The sequence below is a fragment of the Pristiophorus japonicus genome, chromosome 3, assembly GCF_044704955.1.
Source record: "Pristiophorus japonicus isolate sPriJap1 chromosome 3, sPriJap1.hap1, whole genome shotgun sequence".
Lineage (NCBI taxonomy): Eukaryota > Metazoa > Chordata > Chondrichthyes > Pristiophoridae > Pristiophorus > Pristiophorus japonicus.
This window is the reverse complement of record NC_091979.1, coordinates 264,492,395-264,514,228: the sequence shown is the minus strand read 5'-3', so window position 1 is coordinate 264,514,228 and position 21,834 is coordinate 264,492,395. Positions and strand designations below refer to the sequence as shown.

The following is a 21,834-nucleotide window of genomic DNA, read 5'->3' as shown; positions in this document are numbered from 1 at the left end:
GGCCTAGTATAAAAGGCAGGCCACCATGTGTGATCCTCACTCGAGTTATCAATAAAGGACTACAGTCACTGCAGTTCAAGTACAACACATTGCCTTGTGGAGTCATTATCAGAGCATCTAAAGACATAACAGTTAGCACACCCTCTGAAATGACCGCTCTCACTTTTTGTCTCAGTGCAGAGATTTCACCCGACAGTGTCGCTGCCTCATCACACACCCCACTGAAGGCCACCACGAGTGATCTTGTGAGGGCATTGGTCTCACTCAATGACATAACCTGATTAACCTCTGCTGAGGGCTGCATCTCAGGAGAGACTGGTCGGTTTCTCCTTCCCCTCACTGTGGGTCTGCCTAGTGGCACCCTTCCAGTGTGAGGCACAGGCTGGGACGGTGGGAGACTGGGTGTCCCAAGATGCATTTCCCACCTGCCACTGGGACCCGTGACCTCGGAAGGTGTGAACCCATGGAATGTTGCCGAGGAGCTCATGGAGGTTTCTGGCAGTGTGATGCCCTGTACTATGGCCTGATCCATATTGCGGTCAGCATTCCCCCGTGAACACATTTCCATGGACCCCTCCTCCCTCCACCCGCCTTGGTCTGGAGCGCACACATCTGGATCCTCTGGTGGATCTTCAGGATCTTGAGTGTCGTCGTCGTCTGCAAAATACAACAGAACAGTCAAAATGGTTAGCAGCACAGGAGGGGGCAGGATGGGTGGCATGAGTAGTCTGATGCGTAGCAGGCCAGTCAGCAGGTTGATTTGAAAAGTGACTATGCATTTTAATGACTCACACTCACCCTCGCGTGTGGGTCCAGCTTGTGCAGAGCTGATTCTTTTTCTGTCGATGCGACTCAGCAAGGCAGCAACCCTCTGTTCCAGGGGTGACAGTTGGTGCAGATTTGACGGCTCTCGTCCTGTTCTAGTTCTCTCCCTTTTGTTGCAGGCCAATTTCTTCTGCAAAGGTGAAAACATTAATTTTCAGACATGGTGCGCTTCTGATGGATGGGACACATACAGATGGTCAAATTTTCAATTGCAATTCAATTTAAAGATATTACTTACACTCACTACTTGACCAACGTCCTGCCATTTCTTCTTGCACTGGCTTACAGATCTTGCGGTAATGAACCCTGCGGAGTATTCTTCTACAACTAGGTTCCATCTTCTTCTCATTTCCTTGGATAAAACTTTTGACGGACCACTCTTGCTCATATCCAGCTCCAGCCATTTCTCCTCAATGACCGTCACTAGTTTCTCCACTTCCTCATGGAGGAAATTCTTTGTTCGCCTTACACGCTCTTGCCCCATTCGTCTTTTGGTCTCACATTCAGGTTCAAAAATCACACTTCTCACCTTTCGTGCTTGACAAATCTTCTGGAATTTTTTGAGGTTGTTTCCAGTAGAGTGGACAAGGGAGAACCAGTTGATGTGATGTATTTGGACTTTCAGAAGGCTTTCGACAAGGTCCCACACAAGAGATTAATGTGCAAAGTTAAAGCACATGGGATTGGGGGTAGTGTGCTGACATGGATTGAGAACTGGTTGGCAGACACGAAGCAAAGAGTAGGAGTAAATGGGTACTTTTCAGAATGCAGGCAGTGACTAGTGGGGTACCACAAGGTTCTGTGCTGGGGCCCCAGATGTTACATTGTACATTAATGATTTAGACGAGGGGATTAAATGTACTATCTCCAAATTTGTGGATGACACTAAGTTGGGTGGCAGTGTGAGCTGCGAGGAGGATGCTATGAGGCTGCAGAGTGACTTGGATAGGTTAGGTGTGTGGGCAAATGCATGGCAGATGAAGTATAATGTGGATAAATGTGAGGTTATCCACTTTGGTGGTAAAAACAGAGAGACAGACTATTATTTGAATGGTGACAGATTAGGAAAAGGGGAGCTGCAACGAGACCTGGGTGTCATGGTACATCAGTCATTGAAGGTTGGCATGCAGGTACAGCAGGCGGTTAAGAAAGCAAATGGCATGTTGGCCTTCATAGCGAGGGGATTTGAGTACAGGGACAGGGAGGTGTTACTACAGTTGTACAGGGCCTTGGTGAGGCCACACCTGGAATATTGTTTATAGTTTTGGACTCCTAACTTGAGGAAGGACATTCTTGCTATTGAGGGAGTGCAGCGAAGGTTCACCAGACTGATTCCTGGGATGGCGGGACTGACCTATCAAGAAAGACTGGATCAACTGGGCTTGTATTCACTGGAGTTCAGAAGAATGAGAGGGGATCTCTTAGAAACGTTTAAAATTCTGATGGGTTTAGACAGGTTATATGCAGGAAGAATGTTCCCAATGTTGGGGAAGTCCAGAACCAGGGGTCACAGTCTAAGGATAAGGGGTAAGCCATTTAGGACCGAGATGAGGAGAAACTTCTTCACCCAGAGCGTGGTGAACCTGTGGAATTCTCTACCACAGAAAGTTGTTGAGGCCAATTCACTAAATATATTCAAAAAGGAGTTAGATGTAGTCCTTAATACGAGGGGGATCAAGGGGTATGGTGAGAAAGCAGGAATGGGGTACTGAAGTTGCATGTTCAGCGATGAACTCATTGAATGGCGGTGCAGGCTTGAGGGGCCGAATGGCCTACTCCTGCACCTATTTTCTATGTTTCTATGTTTCTTCCACCTATCCAGCACTCCTTTCCACTGCCTCAGCCACACAAAAATCAATATTTAAACCTTACCTTTATACATGCTCCATTACCAATGATACTGAGGACGCTGTCCCTTTAATTGGCCAATTGCCAAGCTTCCTGTTGCACTGTGCATGCGCGCACGCTGAATTGCGCATGTGTGTATGCTGAAACGGACATGCCCCCCCCTCCCCCAGCCGGCACTTCACAAGATGCGGAGCTCAAGCACCCCCCCCCCCCCCCCCCCCCCCGGCTCTGCAGCGCCACACAGATGGATCCTGATGACAAGGGAGTGGCCAAATTAACAGGTACATTTTTGCCGCTTTTTTTGCCCCAAAGAGTCAGCGTCCCACCCCTAACTATGCCGCTCTTGGCGGCTGGGGAAATTTGGGCCCATTGACTCTGAAGAACTGCCTCTTGAATGCATCCAAAGCACAAAACCATCTATTAATCGGCCATTACACAGCTATGAAACATTTTTCCTCGAGAGGTGCAACACTTATAAATACATGGATGAAGAAAGTGCGAACACTTCTTGTGTATCCCAGTGGATAATAGGAAATTGAATGCTGTACTTTGAGGAACGTTAATGCATTCAGATTTTAATTCTGGAAAATATTAAAATTTTTGATGTGAAGGTTAGTTAAATAATGGGATTATTCTACTGGGTCAGGATTGTTTTATTGGCTTAAGAACAAAAAGAGTTAACATTGAAGTGTTTCAAGGGAAAACTGTGGACGTAAAATAGCAAATCCAGATAATGTTCAGAGTACTGAAAGCACAACTGTACAGAGAACCAATAGGACAAAATGCAATTTAGTGGTATTAAACCTAAATACCTAGGTGCATCTAGATTAGTGAAGTACCACACAAGTAATACTAGAGTAGTTTCTTTGTATTCAAGCGGCTGTTCTTCTGAGTCTGTAAGTGTCGATTGTAGGTAACAACTTGCCTAAGTTAGTCACAAACTCACAAGTTGTGAGTTCAAGTCTCACTTGAGGTCATAATCTAGCCTGGCAGTTAAGTGTCGCACTGAGCTGTTGGGGAGGTGGGGAGGGGCATTATACTGTCTGTCTGCTCAGGGGGAAGTAAATGATCCCATTGCAATATTCTGACCAACACCAAAAACAGATTATGTGGCCATTCATTTGCAGTTTGTTGGATCTAGAAATTGGATACCACACTTGCAGACATAACGAGCTGAATTTCATTTCGAAAAGTGATTCACTAGGATTCATGCTCATGGTTTCTCTTGAGACTCCCCCTACCCCCTCTCCCTCGGGTCTCTGTTGTTAATGGGATAAACTAGTTTTGTTTTGGGTTGTCTTGATATTGATCATCTGGTTCTGGAGGAGATGCGACGGCAATAATCTCACTAGTGATGCACGTTTTTCAAAAATAAAATTAATAATTATTAAGAACCAGTTATCCAAATGACGATGTCAGCACGAGTTCTTTTACATAACAATTACAGCACAGAAACAGGCTATTCGGCACAGCAGGTCCTTGCTGGTGTTTATGCTCCACACGAGCCTCCTCCCACCCTACTTCATCTAACCTCATCAACATAACCGTCTATTCATTTCTCCCTCATGTGTTTATCCAGCTTCCCCTTAAATGCATCTATGCTATTCGCTTCAATTACTGCCTGTGGTAGCGAGTTTAGAAACTGGCAAAACCAACAAAAAAAAATGTTCGGGACAGGACAAAAGAACTTAAGTTACCAGTTGTAGAGACAAAAGTCCAAATATCGAAGTCCTTAAGTATTGATGCATGTGCTCACGCATATGCACTGTCAGACTTAGTACTCCTCATGATCTCATAAGCACTCTATTTAAAATATTCACAAAACTTGAATGTAGTCAATGTTAAAAAAAATGAAAAGATGTTAACATTTCAATCAAAAATCCTTGCTGCATTTTTTTTTAGAAAACTAGTTCATAAGATTTCCTCTCTAAGCATATCCGTAGAGATTGTGCAAAGCCACACAAACTGTTGGCAGAACTGTATGTGTGTGTGTGTGTGTGGATGCGCATGTGCGTGTGCATGTATATATAGTGAGCTTTCAAGGACTGAAATGTGATTGCAACTATCCAAATTTGAAACAGTTTTACAATAATGATTTGAGGCTATTTTTGATAGTACTCCATTATTCATTGTCCTCAAACCACTCGACTACAAGATGAAGTTTGTCCGATTAACATAAAAAAGTTCAAGTGCAGCCTTACGAATAAGATGGTGGAGTAATTTATAATGAAAGAATGGCTCAAAATGTCTGTTTTAGAATATATTGTCAAATGAAATGTAGGCCATAACCGGAAAGAAGTTTACTATCAAGCACAAGAAAATGGGCCAAAAATTGCGGTCGGAAGCTTCTTGCAGGCGGATACCTCCGACCAAATTTTTTTTTACGGAAGTACCTGGTGGTCCCGGAGGAACGAACACTTCCGGTCCGCAATACCCCCCTAAACACAGAAACGCAACACAATAAATAAAAAAAAAGCACCTCATATTTAAAATGAATTTAAATTGAATTAAATTAAATGTTTTAGGAAAATATTTATTTTTTTGAAAATGTGTTAAAAATGTTTTCATTGGGTTAGAAATAAACTTATCTTAAGGGATATAAAAATTAGTGATAACATTTAATTTTTCTATCTTTTAAATTTCTAATGCTGGTGAAAGCCTGCTGTTACCAGGTGTAATAAGAGTTTTAAGGACATTTGCTGGACAAGATTTGGCAAATAGCCTAAATCTCTGCCCACGGAGACCCTTTACTTTTGTGTGCGTTGGAACTGTCAAAATGAATTTTGACTGTTTGCAAGTGCTGGATTTCGGCCCATGCGCTTTGTGCGCCTAAACCTGGAACTTGTGAGGCCCCTTCAGGCGCGGCGCACATCGTATGCACCTGGAGAGGCCGCAATTTAGATATTTTAATAATATATTTTACTTTGTATTTCTTCAACAAATACCCCTGTATGCTTTTAAAAAAATAATAACATTACTTGAACACCTGCATCTAACCAGTTGGGTTTGGAGATAACTATTAAGTCATAGTTCCATGACAGGTCAGCTTGATTGAAGATCTTTTCTGAGAAGATATGTGTGATGTATTCCATGTGCACATTCTTTAGAATCCCTAGAGGCAATGCTAAAAATCCAATGCCTTGAGAAAATCTGATTTTTTATGATTTAGAAGTGTTATTAAATAGTTGCAATGGTCAATATTTGGACCTCTGTTTGACAAGCAAGAATTGGCTAGAATTAATCTTTTACAAGTTTCTAAGCGGGGAAAAAAACATGTGCTATTTTAATCATTAGTGTTATTTTCCAGCAAAGTAATTCACGCAGTATCTTTACAAACAATGCCTTTTTACAGTAATGCGTAGCGAAATTGGGTTATGTTTAGTTTGAGTATTCCACTTTAATCAGCCTTGCTAACCTGGAATGTAATAGTTCGGTTTCCAGAGCTAGAATGCTGGCATATTCCACTACTTTGATATTAATGCTTCTTCTTTGGTATTCTGTTAGTGTGGGGATACTGCCTCTTTAGAGTATTGATAACAAAAATTGTGGTAGAGTATAATTCTGAATTTTTAACAAACAGCTTGCCACCTTGCTAGTTTAAATTCTAGTGCTAGTTTCCCCTTAGAACTCATCACCTCAACTCCATTGAAGTTCTACTCAACTGCATCGATTCCTTCCATCAAATTAAGAGTTTATCCAGCTCAGTATTATTCCCCCAACCCAGCCCAGTCAATTCTGTAAAGTTTATTTTTGCCTATTTATGTGCACCCTGTTCCTAACCTGTGTGTTCCTTTTTCAATTTTGACCCAGTCATCTCACTGCTTGAGTGCTTAAACACATGTTGGTGTGGTAGATCCGATAAGAGTTGGGAACCAGGGAATTGGATTCAGCATGATTACAGGTATAGAAAGAAAACAGGAGGATTCAATAAAAAGGGGTGTTAGTGCTATTTTGCAAATGGAAGTAAATTCACAAACTAGCCCAGTTTTATTGTTGTATTGAATAGTTGGTACAAATGTGCATGTTGTGGAAGGTAAAACAATTATACAAATCTCTGTCAGGGACATTATTCTTCATCACAGCAGATGTTTTGCTTACGGCAATTCATCTTTATATTTTCTCATTTTGTGTTTATGTTCATTTGTATTTATGGATTTTTGTTTTCTTTTATTTTAATCATCTTCCTTTATTCTGTTTCCCATATCCAGTACCTGCAGATGAAATGGCCATTGATTGATGTACAGGCAGGGAGCCTACAGGGTAGGCAAGGACTCAAGGATGCTAGGTCTCCATCTCCAGCACATATTGTTGTAAGTAGTGGCTAGATGCATTTTCTTTGCTTTAGTGGGATCAATTGGAGCCTGATGTTTTTTTTTTAAAGTAGTATCTGACAAAAATAAAACTGATGTTAAATGAGCTATGTTTAACATACTGCTCTTATTGCTGCTAATGTGTACCAAAGACTTCGGCACACAGTGATATGTGATAAACTATCGTGTATGATGTACTTTTTGCTAAGGAAGGAACTGTATCAATTTTTACCAAATGAACAAACAGATATTTGCCAGATTTATGCCAAGCAAGTATGGTTGCTGTTTCTGGCCCTTGGCAAGAGGGAAAAAAAACACTACTTTTTAAAAATGTGCTCTGCTCGTTACTTTCAGAAGCCTCTGAAATAGGGCTCAACATCAGTAGAAAATAGATTACCAGTTGATCCTGTAAAGTGGAAGCCTCCAAAGCACCAAAACATATTTCAACTGGTGGTATTGTATGTAGAGGTGTTGCAAGGTAACTTTCCCCAGTGATTACAACCACAGTGAAGTAAAAAGGAGTCCCACTGACCGTGCCAGACCTGGAAGTGTGGCCACAAGTGTTTTAATGTTGTCTTCCCTGATCCAGTTTACAAAAGCTGCACAGCAGAGCTCTGGAGCGGAAGTGAGTGTTGCGGTTGTGGCACTTGATACTTTATATTGGCCATTTCTAATGTGACTTCTGGGAGACCATGGCTCATGCACCATCTCCTGGCATTTATCCTGCTAAATGTGGCTCTCTTATCCCAACAGCAGACTTGTAGACCCTGATCTTTGTGGGCCTGTGAGTCTGTTGCTCAGTTAAGGGAGCCAGATTTATCAGAATGAGTGCCAAGAGCTCGCTCAGGGACCTCGGTCTCTTGGGACTTATATTAAAATGGTACCAGTATAAAAGTAGTTATAGAGTTGTACAAGATCATGATGTCCTTTTCCCTTTCCCGCAGCATTCCTGTTCTGTATTCACAAGCACAAGTGAACCCTAAGCAGTGCTCTTTGCTCTGCTTCAATGACGGTCTGAACACTGCACAATAGGTCATTCCTTGACCCCAATTATCATTCTGTGATCCACTACAGCTGCTAACAAAACACCTGTATGCTGTCCTTTGTTATATTATCAAGCCCCGATTAATAATCCAATTGTTAAATTTATAAGATATTATTCTGGTGCTATTTATCTAAAAAGACTGGAGCCAGGCTTTATGGTAGTTTTCTGGCAACATCTATTATGCATGAATTTTGGTGGTTTCTTTACTGCTGTTGATGGTATTTAGTGTGTTGCTGATGTGCAAATGAACCAACAATGAAAGAAAAATATTTTTGTGTGTCTCGGACTATGTATTGTTTCTTTTATTTGGCAAGAATTCTTTCCCTTTCTCGCGAACAAGAGCAAAATAAATTGGTGGCCTGGTGACTTTTGGTGGAGTGTTTTAGATAACTGCTCTGCCCATTATAGTTGGATGTGAACTCTTCTATGTGACGGACCAAACCTCAGGAAATTCCAAGATACGGTTCCCTTTATCAACTTTGGTGCCTGTTAAAATTTTTGCTTATTGCCCAAGACGATCAAAGTAACTGTACTTGGGTGAGTTTTCTCTTTTCAAAATTGAGCAAAATAAGTGTGCAGAAAAGTGTGTAGTTTGTATTCCTGTTTTCGTACAAACACTTCAATAACTGGTTCTCGACTTGTGAGACGATAGTGTTTAGAAACACCGTTTAATTTATATCAACAGTGAAAAGCTTACATTGTGTGCAGTGCAGGTTTTGGTCGCGATAGACGATATTCGGAACTTTGTATGGAATTGAACTCGATAAATAGTTGCTTAACATCTGTTGCTCTGTGTATTGACGTAACATTTTGGAACTGAAATGCCCAATTTAAATTGTGTGATGTGTTCCTGTGCAACCTGTTAGAAAAGTTCATCAGCCATGTGCTGTTGTGCATCTCTGATGTCCGTTCTCGTCCTGTTGAATGCAAACATTGTAAATCCCCTAATAATTGAACATATGGCTGCTGACCAATATTCTGCAGGTTGCACATGCTTCTGTTCAAAGCAAAATCACAAAGAATGTGTTTATGATTTCGCTACAGATAGCGAGCAGAGGAAATCTTCCTACTGCGCGATACCGATGATTATGTGACTGCTTTACATCCAACATTACAATTCAGTAACATGACAGGTTGATTTTCACCAAATTCTAAGCATACCTTCCTCGAACACTAATCTGCCTTGTACGTATGCCAGATGCTGTTGCACTGCATGACTGAAGGTGGAAAAGTTATTTGAGCACACCATATAGTGTGGGGCTTGTTGTAAATCACAAAGTTCCATTTAGTAAGAATCGGATATTAAACCTGACTCCTACTCCCCCATGCAAAAAGGTATCAAAAGTAGTGAGATTTCTGCTCGTTGTTTTGTTCAAGATGTTGGTTAAAGATATGAACAGCTGTGCGTAGATACAGTGTTTTATATGTCAAGTGGAGATAAGTACAGATGCAATTTACTTGGAAATCAAAACTGAAATTATGTTAAAAGATCCACGTGCATAACTTGCAAATATTCCGACACCCAGTTGTAAATGTTGCCACAATGACCTGCTGAGTCAAGGATAGGAAGTTAAACAAGTCTGATAAGGTGCTGCTGAAATGTACAAAGATAAAGAAACCATCCCCAAGTCCAGTGTCTTCCGAGGTTGACCAGGGTTAGTGAGAATGTATTGCTGATCATTGCAGACAGTAACCCAGTCACATCAAATGGCCTTGCACTTTAGCTTAATCTACCTCCTAGCCAGCCCCCATAATCCTAAAGGCACCCGAAAAAGAAACATTCGGAAAGGTTTGAAGTTTGAAGCATCAAAATAAAAGTGTGACAATGCAAAAATGTAATTGAGGAATTGATGGATTTAGAGTGTCGGGCGATGTACCCCAACTCCCGCTAGTCTGATGGTACTTTGGAGTTAAATGGTCTGTCCCTCAAAATTTGTAATGCGTGCTTCTCGTTTTCATTAATTGCATGTTCAGTATCTATATTATAGTTTTATTGTTTTGATGAGTTTAGATCATGGATATACTTCCTGGCAGTATTGCATGTGGTTTTTTTAACGCTGCCTGCTCTGCTCAGCAGCTGTTGTGGCCCAGAAGCAGCAACTTTCAGCCAAGCAGTAAAAGTAATACATGATGCTGGTGCCAGAGGTCATTCTGTTGTGGCTCACAAAACTGTCATAAAGAACAGTATGGAGTACTTTTAATAATTATCCACGTACTTAAAATGTAATTAAAAGAAATGCATGCTTTGTGACTTTTATTGTTCACAGAAGTCGGATATTCTTCCTTTTCTATATATAATAAAAAGAAGTTGCTAAAATGAAGCTTTGCATTTTAGTAGATGCACATGGCTGGCTATCAAACTTAGCACAATCAAAACAGCTGGACAAAGTGGGTAATCAAGCTAGTGAGGCAGTTAATGGCACTATTTCAAGAATGTAATTGGAAAGAAATTGCTCAAGGCACAGAACAACTAATGTCGCTTACAGTTGTAATTTATCAGAAGTGCAGAAAGACGGAGCTTTAATGGGAGACTTACAAGATTTTAGAACTTTTCTTTTAAAAGAAAAAGCAAATTCACATTTCCAGGTGAGATCTCCATTTGGGCGCCAGAGGAAACTGGCATCAAGTGCCCTCCACAGATCTGATTTAGCCAAGGAGCTTTGCAAGGCAGTTTTCCTTGATACCATGCCATTGATGGCACTGCTAATATAAATAATCTGACTTTGAGACCCAGTGACATCAGAGGCACTTTTACATCAGAAATGCTTGTTTAGTTCAGATCACAGAGGTGCAGTGTCTGTGTGCCACATCTACTTAGTTGAAACTGCTCCCTTTATCCCAGCGTGGGATGGCAAGCAGGAGTGGGTGGTGGGGATAAGGAGACAGGAAGGTAGTTTAGTCAGCAAAGACAATTTTTGAAAGATGGGTTATATTCCTGGCCTATATTTTTGTGGTTCAATGAATTCTAACACAATGTCGGTGTGAGCTGAACTGAAGTAGAAAGCACAATAAGGCCAATTTTCAGGTATGAAAGATTTAGTATTTTCAACATTTATAGCCCCCCCCCCTTTTTTTCTCTTACCATTTGAGGGGACTGAAGGTCTTGATGCACTTAATGGGCCCAAGTTTCGGGCCGCGCCAAACCTGGACGCCCGTTTTTCGCGCCACAAAGTGCGCCTTAAAAAAACTTCCAGATTCTCCGGTTCCCTGGAGGCCCTCTTGAGGCGGGCGCGGCGCAGCACGAGCTGTAGGGGGCGGAGCTACGTCCCTGCGCTGAAAACCGTGCCGGGACCTCTGCCCAAAACTGTGTGGGAGAGGCCCGAAGCATGCAGCCCCTAGCCCTGGCTGAATGGCCTCACTCGGGCTGCGTGCATAAGGCTGCCTCCCATGCCCAGCTCCTGCTTCCTCCCGACCCGACCCGACTCCCCCCCCCCCCCCCCCCCGCCCCTGGACCGGACCGGACCCCGACCCGACCCCCCCGCCCCCGGACCGGACCCCCCCCCCCCCCCACACCACACCACACCCAACCGACCTGACCTCCCGACCCCCCCACCCCCCCCGACCCGAACCGACCTCGACCTCCCCCCGACCCACACTCCCGACCCATGCTCCCTACCGACCGACGGCCCCCCCCCCCCCCCCCCCCCCCCCAACCCGACCCGCGCTCCTGACCCCGACCCGCGCTCCCCCCGACCCGACCCAACGCTACCTACCTGTAAATCTGGTGCTGGGGACGGGCCCTGCCCGAAATCTTGGGCCCGGCCCGTTCAGCCTCCCTCCCCCTTCTCCTTTCCTTTCCCCCCTTTCCCCTTCTCCCCCCCTCGCTTTCCCTTTCTCTTCTTCCCCCCCCCCCAATTCCCCTTCTCTTCCCCCCCTTTCCCCTTCTCCTCCTCCCCCCTTCCCCTTCTCCTCTTCCCCCCCCTTCCCCTTCTCCTCTTCCCCCCCCTTCCCCTTCTCCTCCCCCCATTCCCCTTCTCCTCCTCCCCCCATTCCCCTTCTCCTCCTCCCCCCATTCCCCTTCTCCTCCTCCCCCCCTTCCCCTTCTCCTCCTCCCCCCTTCCTCTTCTCCTGCCCCCGCCTTCCCCTTCTCCCCCTTCCCTCCCCCTTCTCCCCCTTCCCTCCCCCTTCTCCCCCTCCCCCTCTGCCCCCCCCCTCTTCCTCTATCCCCCTCCTCCCCCTCCCCTCGCTGTCAGAAACACAGACACTGACAGAGAGTGAGAGACACACACAGACAGACAGACAGAGACACACACAGAGACACACTGAGGGGCATCCCAGCACGCTGTTGGAGGGCTCCCGGTGCTGCAGTCGGTAAGTAGAAAATGTTTTGTTTTATTGATTTTTTAAAGAAATAATTATTTCTTATCAATTTATTTTGATTGATTTATTGGTTGATTTATTGATGTTTTTATCGTTTATTATTGATGATGGCTCTTTATTTGTAAAACTGAAGTGTTTCATGTTTGTAAACTTCCCTTTAAACCCCCCCCCCCCCCCCCCCCCATTCCCTATGCCTGATTTGTAACCTACGCCTGATTTTCTAAAGTGTAGACAAGGTTTTTTTGAGTGTACAAAAATTCTAAGTTAGTTTGGAGTAAGTTTTCATTGCTGAAACTTTGAAAACAGGCGTAAGTGGCTGGACTCGCCCCCTTTTGAAAAAGAAATTCTGTTCCAAAGTGAAACTGCTCTAACTGACTAGAACTGGAGCAAACTACATGCCGAGAATTTGAATTTCTAAGATACTCCGTTCTACACCAGTTGCTCCAAAAAATCAGGAGCAATTGAGGCCGAAACTTGGGCCCATAATTTGTAAGTCGGGTTTATTTGAACAGCAATCTGTACTTAGAGTTGAGAATAGCATTTGGGGCAGTATTTTGCACAGCAAAGAATCTCTTGAAATTGCTGCCATGAAACAGGCTGGCTTTGCGTTTAATTTTGCCATGAGTAATGTTGCGCCGAATGGAGGAAACATTTTCCTTATTCTTCAAACGGTTCACACCGTTAACTACATAGTTGTTGCAATTAATTTTTTCCAGGAGGTTGGGGATCTTAATTTTTTTGAGGCTGAATTTTAAAAACAAAATTGACAATGAGCACAAGATTTATATAGCTCTGCTGGCCGGAGGCTCTGATGGACATTAAAAATAAAAACAAAATGCGCAAGCACCCTCATTCACCTGGTACCTGAACCATCCAGACTCGGAAGGTTACATCCCTGGTCTGTGCTGAGCTAGCTGATCTTAGCCAGTGTCGTGATGAAAGGTCACTCCTGAATCTTAATGAAGAATCATAACTAAAACTTTGAACTTTTTCTTTCAGATGCTGATAACTCATTTCAAGCACTCGTCAGTTTTATTTGCCCATTTTGATAATGTTGTATTTTAATAATGTACCAGTGTTTTATCTGAGGAGAATGTTTACTGAAGTTGGGTTTGCTATGTATTTTCAGCATTTGTAGTTTTTCTATTCCCCTGAACATTTTTCTCTGAACATTTAATAACCTCCTTTTGAGGAGAGTGACGGTCTTAATGCACTTAACCCTCCGTCATATTTAAAATTATAAAATGTTTTAGTTGCATGCTGTCAAATTTGCCGAATCCACTACCCTTCTCCAGTCATTGAGGATCAGGTGCAGCGCCATTCTTGGTTGAATTCACACTGGCCTTGTCTGTCACTGTACCATGCACTGCCAGAGAAGCTCGGTCAAGTTGCAGACGGCTGGAAATGCACAGCTGCAGCCTTCCGAAGAGATGAGGCCTGGCGGGCGGGTGGGGGGGTGGAGTGGAATTTCTTCTGATGTATGTTTTTTTTTTAAAGTAACAGTTTCATGTATTGCTCATCAAAAAATTGAAGCCCACTCAACATTTGAACCCTCCTTTATTTGTATTTTAAAGTGACTAAGTAACATTCTCCACTACGGGTGATTTTATTATTTTCCCAGCCTTCCAACACCCTGATGATGCTAGCTTGTGCTTCGGCCATGGTTCCATTGGCATGGCAACTCTGTAATATCATCCCTGATTGATCCTTATTCAGAGGTGAACCCGGGCAGTGAGTTTTCAAGGCAATTTGACAGTGGGCTTGGGATGATATCCTTGGCCCATTCATTGTTTATATGCGTAATTTGCAGCGGGGTCACTTGATAGTGATTGTGAATGGGAACCCAGGCTGATGATTTTTTATTCTCGTCCTTCTCCCCACGCACCATAGTGCAGGAGTACTGAGGCCAATAGCAGTGCTGCTATTGCCACCTCTTCTGACCCTCCACAGACTAGTGATTAAAGTGAGGACCTTCTGGATTTGTTTGGCTTAGAACCTCAACTGTCGTGTGTTTACTCACTGATCCACTGGTGGAAGCTCCTATATTTTGAAAATTTCACCACTTTTGTTTTTAGAATTATTTATAATAAAAGTGGTTGGGAAAAAAATGAACAAATGCTGAAGTGGGACAACATGACAGAAATTAGAATTATTATTGACGCCCTCATTCCACTTCAGTATTTCCCAGTAGATATTACGCACCAGCAGAAAGGTATCTATAGTTATGGGCACATTATAAACTAGTTCCTTCTCTTTAAGGTATTTTCTCACTCTTTGGGTTTCCTGCGTGACTAATCATTTGTGGTCAGAAGAGTAACTCACCTGCTGGACTACTGTCAGTATTGTTCCGAGTTTTGCTATTAAAGGCCTGAGGTGATTTTCATTTCTTCCGTGTAGTGAAGCTCTTCATCTCTCTCCATGATGGCATGGCAGAGGTTGGCAACTCAGTGGATGACTGTACACCTTTGTCCTAATACATGGTAGACTGGCACTACACCATTCTGTGCCACTGCCCTCAAGCCAGCACAGGTTAAAAATAAAAGTGTTTTATGTGATGTATGCTCTTGGTCAAAACATTGAATAAGTAAAAATTGACTCCAGTCCTGAAAGTCTGCTGCCAGTCACTACTTCACAAAGCCAAATTCTTAGCCTGGCAGTAGAGCAAGATAGCCATGGCAATGGAATCGCAGAATCATAGGGGCTAAGTTTCCACAGGAGTTGCTCCTATTTTTTTGGAGCAACTAGTTTTTTTGGGAATATCTTAAAAATCGTAATTCTTCACATTTAGTTTGCTCCAGTTTCAGTGAGTTAGTTCAGTTTCTTTTTAGTTTTTTTTTCAAAAGGGGGCATTACCAGCCACTTACGCCTGTTTTGGCTATTTAAACTACTTTAGACAGCCAATAGTTACTCCAAACTAACTTCGGCCAGCGTATGTGTCCACTTTTGTACGCTCGGAAAAACCTTGCGGAGACTTTAGAAATCAGGCGCAGGTAGCCAGGGATATGGGGGGGAAGGGAAGTGAGAGGATTTTCCAAAGCACTAATTAAACACCTTCACAACAACATTAACGACGCATAAGTACATTTAAAGCACTCAACAAAGCAATACATTTAAAGCACCAAGCACTAAACAAAGCACAAAAATAAGCATTCAATAACAAATAAAAAATACAAGGAAAGCACCAAAACTTACAAAGCACTAAACAAAGCACAAAGAGTAATAAGCAATTAATTAACAAATAAAAAATAGAAGGAACCCTGCACCTAAAGCACCAAGACCAAAGTAATAAGCAATCAATCAATCAATAACAAATAAAAAATAGAAGTCCTACCTTTATGTGAAGGAAAGGCAGCGGGCCACCGAGGGGGGTGGTGGGGGGGGAGAAGGAGAGGAGGAGGGGAGAGAAAGAGAGGAGGAGGAAGAGGGAGGGGGGTGCCCAATGTTAAACAGACGAGCCTGCCCAGGTCCCATCCTATTCACATCTTGACCCAATCTCTTTGCTTTCCTGCTACTCCAGCCCCTCCGAACATCTCCGAGACAGTCCCAAGGAACACTCGATGGCCTCAGTCACCTTCCTTCTTGATGGCCACTTTTGCCAGCTCCTTCTCCTTTTCTTGTTTGGCTTTCTGTTCCCGGGATCTCCTGTCTCCGATGACTGACATTGCCGCCTGTTCCCTCGCAGGTCGCGGCGGGGAGCCCATTCGGCCAGGGCTAGGGGCAGCTTGCTTTGGGCCCCTCCCACACAGCTGCACAGAATCTGGGGGCGAGGAGCTACTGCACATGCGCGCACACTCTAGCGCGCATGTGCAGAGGTCCCGGCACTGTTTTCAGCACCGGGACCTGGCTCCGCCCCCCCCCCCCACCGGGCTGGTTCTGCTGCGCTCTGTCGAGTCCGAAGGAGGCCTGATGAGCGTGGAGAATACCATGGTAAGGATTAGGCACGCTTTTTGTTCCTGGAAGACGGTGGACCTCACGGAGGTGCGCCGTCCTAAAGGTCGGTGGAAACTTGGCCCCAAGTGAATCTTGCAGCACAGAAGGCGGCAATTCAGCCCATCGTACTTGTGTTGGTTCTTAGAAAGAGCTATCCAATTAGGGCCACTCTCCTACTATTTCTCCATAGCCATGCAAATGTGTCTGTTTCAACTATATAGCCACTTTCCTTTTGGAAGTTACTATTAAATCTGCTTCCACCACCCTTTCCAAGTCATCATACCTCACATTCCAGATCATAACAATTCACTGTACGAAAAGATTTCTCCGCTTCTTCCCTCTCTCTTTCCCAGTTATCTTAAATCTGTGTCCTCTGGTTACCGACCCACCCTCCAGTGGAAACTGTTTCTCCTTCTTCACTCGTGTCACAAAACCCCATAATTTTGAGCATCTCCTGTTAAATCTCCCCATAACCATTACTGCTCCAAGAAGAACAACCCCAGCTCCTCTAGCCTGTCCACATAACTGAAGTCTGCCCATTTCACCAGTCTGTCTTATGTCAGATAAAAATGAAGTGTGGTTTTTGACCACGTGTTTTCGGAAAAGTTTTAAAAAAACAAACAAAAATGAACGGTTCTGACTTGTTGATTGCATTGTAATTAGTGCTGAGTATTATGTTGAGGGCAATGCCCCCGCCCCCGAAGCTGCGAGGGTGCACACCAAATCGGGAGGTCCCACACATACCGCTCACCAGCTGCTGCCGCTGGAAGATATCGCGCATGCGCAGCTATGAGCAAATTTAAAGAACCACACACTTAGACTGTAAGTTAGAGGGCACGTTGGTTGAGGGATAGTTACTCTGCTTGAAATAATATGGAGATATTTTGAAAAAGGATGATATGGGTGGTTCGTGGATTTGGGTTGTTATGCTGTGAAGACAGACTGAGGGAACACCAACTTTTTCCTCAAAAACTGTGGCCGTGCATGACCCACTTGCTGTAAATATGGAGGGAATGACCCAGAGAGACGATTGGTTGTTCTCCGTTTCAAAATGAGATAACCCACTAACAAAGTGAACTCTCAAGTTTTTTTCCCCCACTGCTCCTCTCATGGTTCCAACGTACTCCTGGCCAGCCTCCCACATTCGACCCGACATATAAACTAGAGGTGATCCAAAACTCGGCTGCCCGTGTCCTAACTCGCACCCAGTCCCGTTCACCCATCACCCCAGTGCCCGCTAACCTACATTGGCTTTTGGTTAAGCAATGCTTCGATTTCAAAATTCTCATCCTTATTTTCAAATCCCTCCATGGCCTCGCCCCTCCCTATCACTATAACCTTCTCCAGCCCCACAACTCCCCGCGATGTCTGCGCTCCTTTAATTCTGCCCTCTTCAGCACCCCTGATTATAATCACTCAACCATTGGCGGCCGTGCCTTCTGTTGCGTCGGCCCCAAGCTCTGGAACTCCCTGCCTAAATCTCTCCGCTTCTCTACTTTTCTTTCCTCCTTCAAGGCGCTCCTTAAAATATACCTCTTTGACCAAGCTTGTGGTCACCTGCGCTAATTTCTACTTATGCAGCTCGGTGTCAAATTTTTAGCGGATAATACTCGTATGAGGCGTCTTGGGACATTTCACTACATTAAAGGCGCTATATAAATGTTGTTGGTTATTAACTTCTTGTGTAGTAATGTTGGGATCAGGGAATTACTCGGTGAAGAACTGGATGAGTTTCTGAATCAGGAAAAAATGAACACACAGACTTGGCTCTGTCTAGAGTGTGATTGATGGGAGTCAGGTTACCCGAGGAGCAGAAATAGCGAGTCCAAAACAACTTCCCAATGATTGGCAGCAGCATTTTATCTGATGATCTGAATTAAAAAGAAGAATGTTCTGAATAGCATTCTCCATTTCTTGGGATATTAAGATAGTTGTGAAGAGCAGTGAATTATTTTGCAGTGTATGTTGCAAAAACCAGTTGCAAAAACCAGGCAGGTTTAATGTAAGAAAGCATTGAAATCCCAATTTGTGACTTCATTAATTACCGGTACAAAAGAGCCATTTTGGTTACATGCAGAGCTAGTTTTAAATGACTTTAACCTGCTAAGTAAGTTAACAGTGGGTAAGAGATATTTCTCCTTCTGTAGCAGCGAAAAGGAAGCGAAGTATCATCATGAGCAGTCCCTCGAATCGTATAACAAACCGACTACAGCAATAGAGCCTTTAATAGTTCTACATATTACAGAGGTGACCTGAAGCACCTTAATATCTCAACATGTATAGCTATTAGAGGTCTGGCAGTGTAACACATGTTTGAGAAGGCGATATTTCCAACAGATTTACCATCGTTGCCCAAGTACACAAATGGGAAATTCTTTCAGTCTAAAAATTAAAGCACATCCTTCCTGAATCGGGTTGAATTGCATTTAAGCAGATCGGGTTTTAACAACTGGATGTTGAAACTGACAGCCTAAGAACTAGACCATAAACAAAAAATGTCATTACTCTAGGAAACTGGCTCACTGGACAATTCTCCCATTGTATTGGTGGATTTTATAGGCAACAGGCAGATTTGTGGTTGAGGTTGAATGTTTTCCGGGGGGGTAGGCTCGGCTCATGTGGGTGTGGCTGTCAGCTTTTACAGGCTGACTGCAGATCGTTCACGCTGTTAATGTGACTGCATTGTTCCTCATATCCTCTGTTAAAATGGGTGGGAAAAGAACACCTGCACATCTCCCGTCCCCCCCCCCCCCCCCCCAAACAAAAGCTGCAGTGAACAACTGTTCAACTTGAACTAAATGAGCAGTTGAACCAAGATTTAAAACTATGGAGTCATAGACTTGAGAGGTCATGTAGGACATGAAGTTAAGAACAGCCCACTCTTGAGCTGCACTGCAAAGGGAATAATGTCGTCTTTTTTCCTTCCCTCAGTGTTCCCTCTGAATGATAACAAGTAGCCTTTTTCATTCATAGAATGTTCATTTGTAACTGAGCCTGAAGAATAAAAATTATAAATGATTATTCAACAGGACAGTACCTCTTTGTTAACCCTTCTAGGCTCTATTTCAAATCTATTTAAAAGTGAATATGCACAATGCAATGCCCTCATTCTTGTTGGAAATGGGTATATTCATCCTTTTTTTTTAAATCCATACTTTTTTTTGGAAATAAAAGCAGAGTTGAATCAAGGTTTAGACAGTCAAGCACTTCCTTATCAATCACTTAGGCTCTTGGGTGGAAATTACTGGAAGTGCAAAGTTCATTTTTTTGGGAGATGGAAGACGACGATGACTAAAGTAGTCGTCTTCTCCATAAGTGCTGCCTCCTATCGACCAATTGCAGAACAACATTGATCTTTAAGAGAGTTGTTTGTGTCTCGCCCTCTCCGCTGAAAGTGAACGTGTGGTAAATCGCACATGGGAGGAATCGTCCTATATCCTAAGAGAGTTTAGTCTTGCCGTTCCTGTAGTTTGGGTAGTGGGCTCGACATCTGTGCCTGGCTCACATCAGGTTTACATTGCTGAAATTGGTTTATTTATCCCGACAACAGAATCGTAGACCCATGGAAATTTAGTTCTACAATTCTATTTGAACAAGGGGGCGAATTTTACTAGACTTGGGGAGGTGCACCGGTCTTCTACCTTCCAAACTCTGAAAGTAAGCACCGAAATGAAAAGTACCTTAAATGAGTACGTGTCTTGAGTTCCTTGACCTTTTTTTTAAAGAAAATTAGTCATGTTCGAGTTCTGATTAAAATATTAGAGTTAAAAACTTTTTCCATGTGATTACTGACAAAATATTAGCCGTTTGAAAATGCCACCATTTTAGCTGCAAAAAAAAAAAATCCTTTTATTCAGAGTACTGAATAATGTGTGGTTTGATTCTTTCAGCTCATTCTAATTTTACTGGCAATGCTGATGGAAATTTGAATGCTGAAATTATCATAGGAAATACATGTGTTGTATGCACAGAAGCAGAGTTTAAAATGCAAGAGTAACATATAAGCGTTGAAGGTAATCGAGAATATGTTATTGGAAGGTTCGTTACTTTTTGCCTGTCGTACTGTCACTTTTATGTTGATACGAGCAATTGTAAATGTGAACCTTGTTTGCTCGCATTCTGTAATTCCAAAGCCTTTTTTTAAAGGTAGGTGAAATTAGAATAGGGTGGCACTGAGAATCAATGGGAAATGGAGGAGTGGGTCAGGGATCAGTCTGTTCGATGGCCTTGCAATCCATTTGGCTATGGGGGCTTAGGTGAAGCTTGTGCAGATTTTGACTAGTGACCGCTTTACTGAAGCGGGTGGCTCACCATTGGAAAAGTAGGTTCATTATTTATTATTTATTATGTGATAGTTAGCTGCTGCTTTTATTTGTTCTGCAGGACAAGATGTAATCAAACATTAAACTTTAGTTCATCAATTTGCCACTCGATTATTTCACATTCTGGTACCGATATGCTCCAGCAAAATTCACATTTCAAACGCTTGTGTGGTGCCGTTCCTAACTTTAGATTGCCCGGCTTATTGCCACTACCACACAGATTTGTAATCTCCTATACTTTACTCTAGTGTCACAGTCTAGTCTTGATGATTAAAGGCCATTTTTGCACTGCAATATTTTTGAATGTTAGATTATTCAAATTAAGCACCTCTGAATTGAGGTGTAGATTGTGTGCAGCTTAAATTGCTAACTCGAGCCAATACACATTTGGGAGGGCAAATCTGTAATTTCACTGCTGGGTGTTTTTCACAATTCACGTAAACATAGCGTGAAAATTCCACATGCCCGTCTTGACTTTTTTTTTCTTCGTTTTTTCGATTTAAAAACAAATGGTTTACTGAATGATCCTGTTCGGACACTGCATCGACCATGGATGAACACGTCACAGCGAGGGTTAGTGGATAGTGATCAGGAGTGAGGAGTCTGGGTTTTGTGGGGTGGGGGGGTGCGGGGAGAAGAACCCTCTTCCCAGCCTATGGAGACTGAGTTCCTTTCTGAGTTCAGCTTACTCAGCACAAACAAGGAATTGAACCTGGGTAGTTCCTCGACTGTAGCTCAGGACCAACAACAATGATTTATATTTCTGGCACCCCTCGTTTCAGAGGACTTTACAAGGGAACATGAGAGAGGGCAGGATTGGTGTCGGAGGGTGTGTGGGGGCGCAGTAATTAAAGCCATGGCATAATACCAGATGGTACATTTCATCATCATAGGCAGTCCCTCGAAATTGAAGAAGACTTGCTTCCACTTTAAAAGTGAGTTCTCAGGTGACTGTACAGTCCAATACGGGAATTACAGTCTCTGACACAGGTGGGACAGACAGTGGTTGAAGGAAAGGGTGTGTGGGACTGGTTTGCCGCACGCTCCTTCCGCTGCCTGCATGCTCTGGTTTTTGCATGCTCTCGCCGCTCAGCACCCTCCCAGATGCACTTCCTCCACTTAGGGCAGTCTTTGGCTAGGGTGTCGGTGGGAATGTTGCATTTTATCAGGGAGGCTTTGAGGATGTCCTTGAAAAGTTTCCTCTGCCCACCTTGGGCTCACTTGCCGTGTAGGA

General features: G+C 43.3%; 1 protein-coding gene across 20 annotated transcripts in view; it reads left to right on the top strand.

Moving 5' to 3' along the window:
- tcf7l2 (transcription factor 7 like 2) overlaps positions 1-21,834 on the top strand; it is a 164,009-nt gene that overhangs the window by 61,253 nt on the left and 80,922 nt on the right. For all 20 annotated transcript variants that reach the window (XR_011592753.1, XM_070876632.1, XM_070876638.1 and 17 more), the window contains exon 4: positions 6,882-6,983. Coding sequence is in view for 19 of the 20 variants with exons in the window: in XM_070876632.1 (XP_070732733.1) it covers positions 6,882-6,983 (102 nt within the window). In the remaining variant the exon portion in view is untranslated. The remainder of the gene's footprint in view (positions 1-6,881; positions 6,984-21,834) is intronic.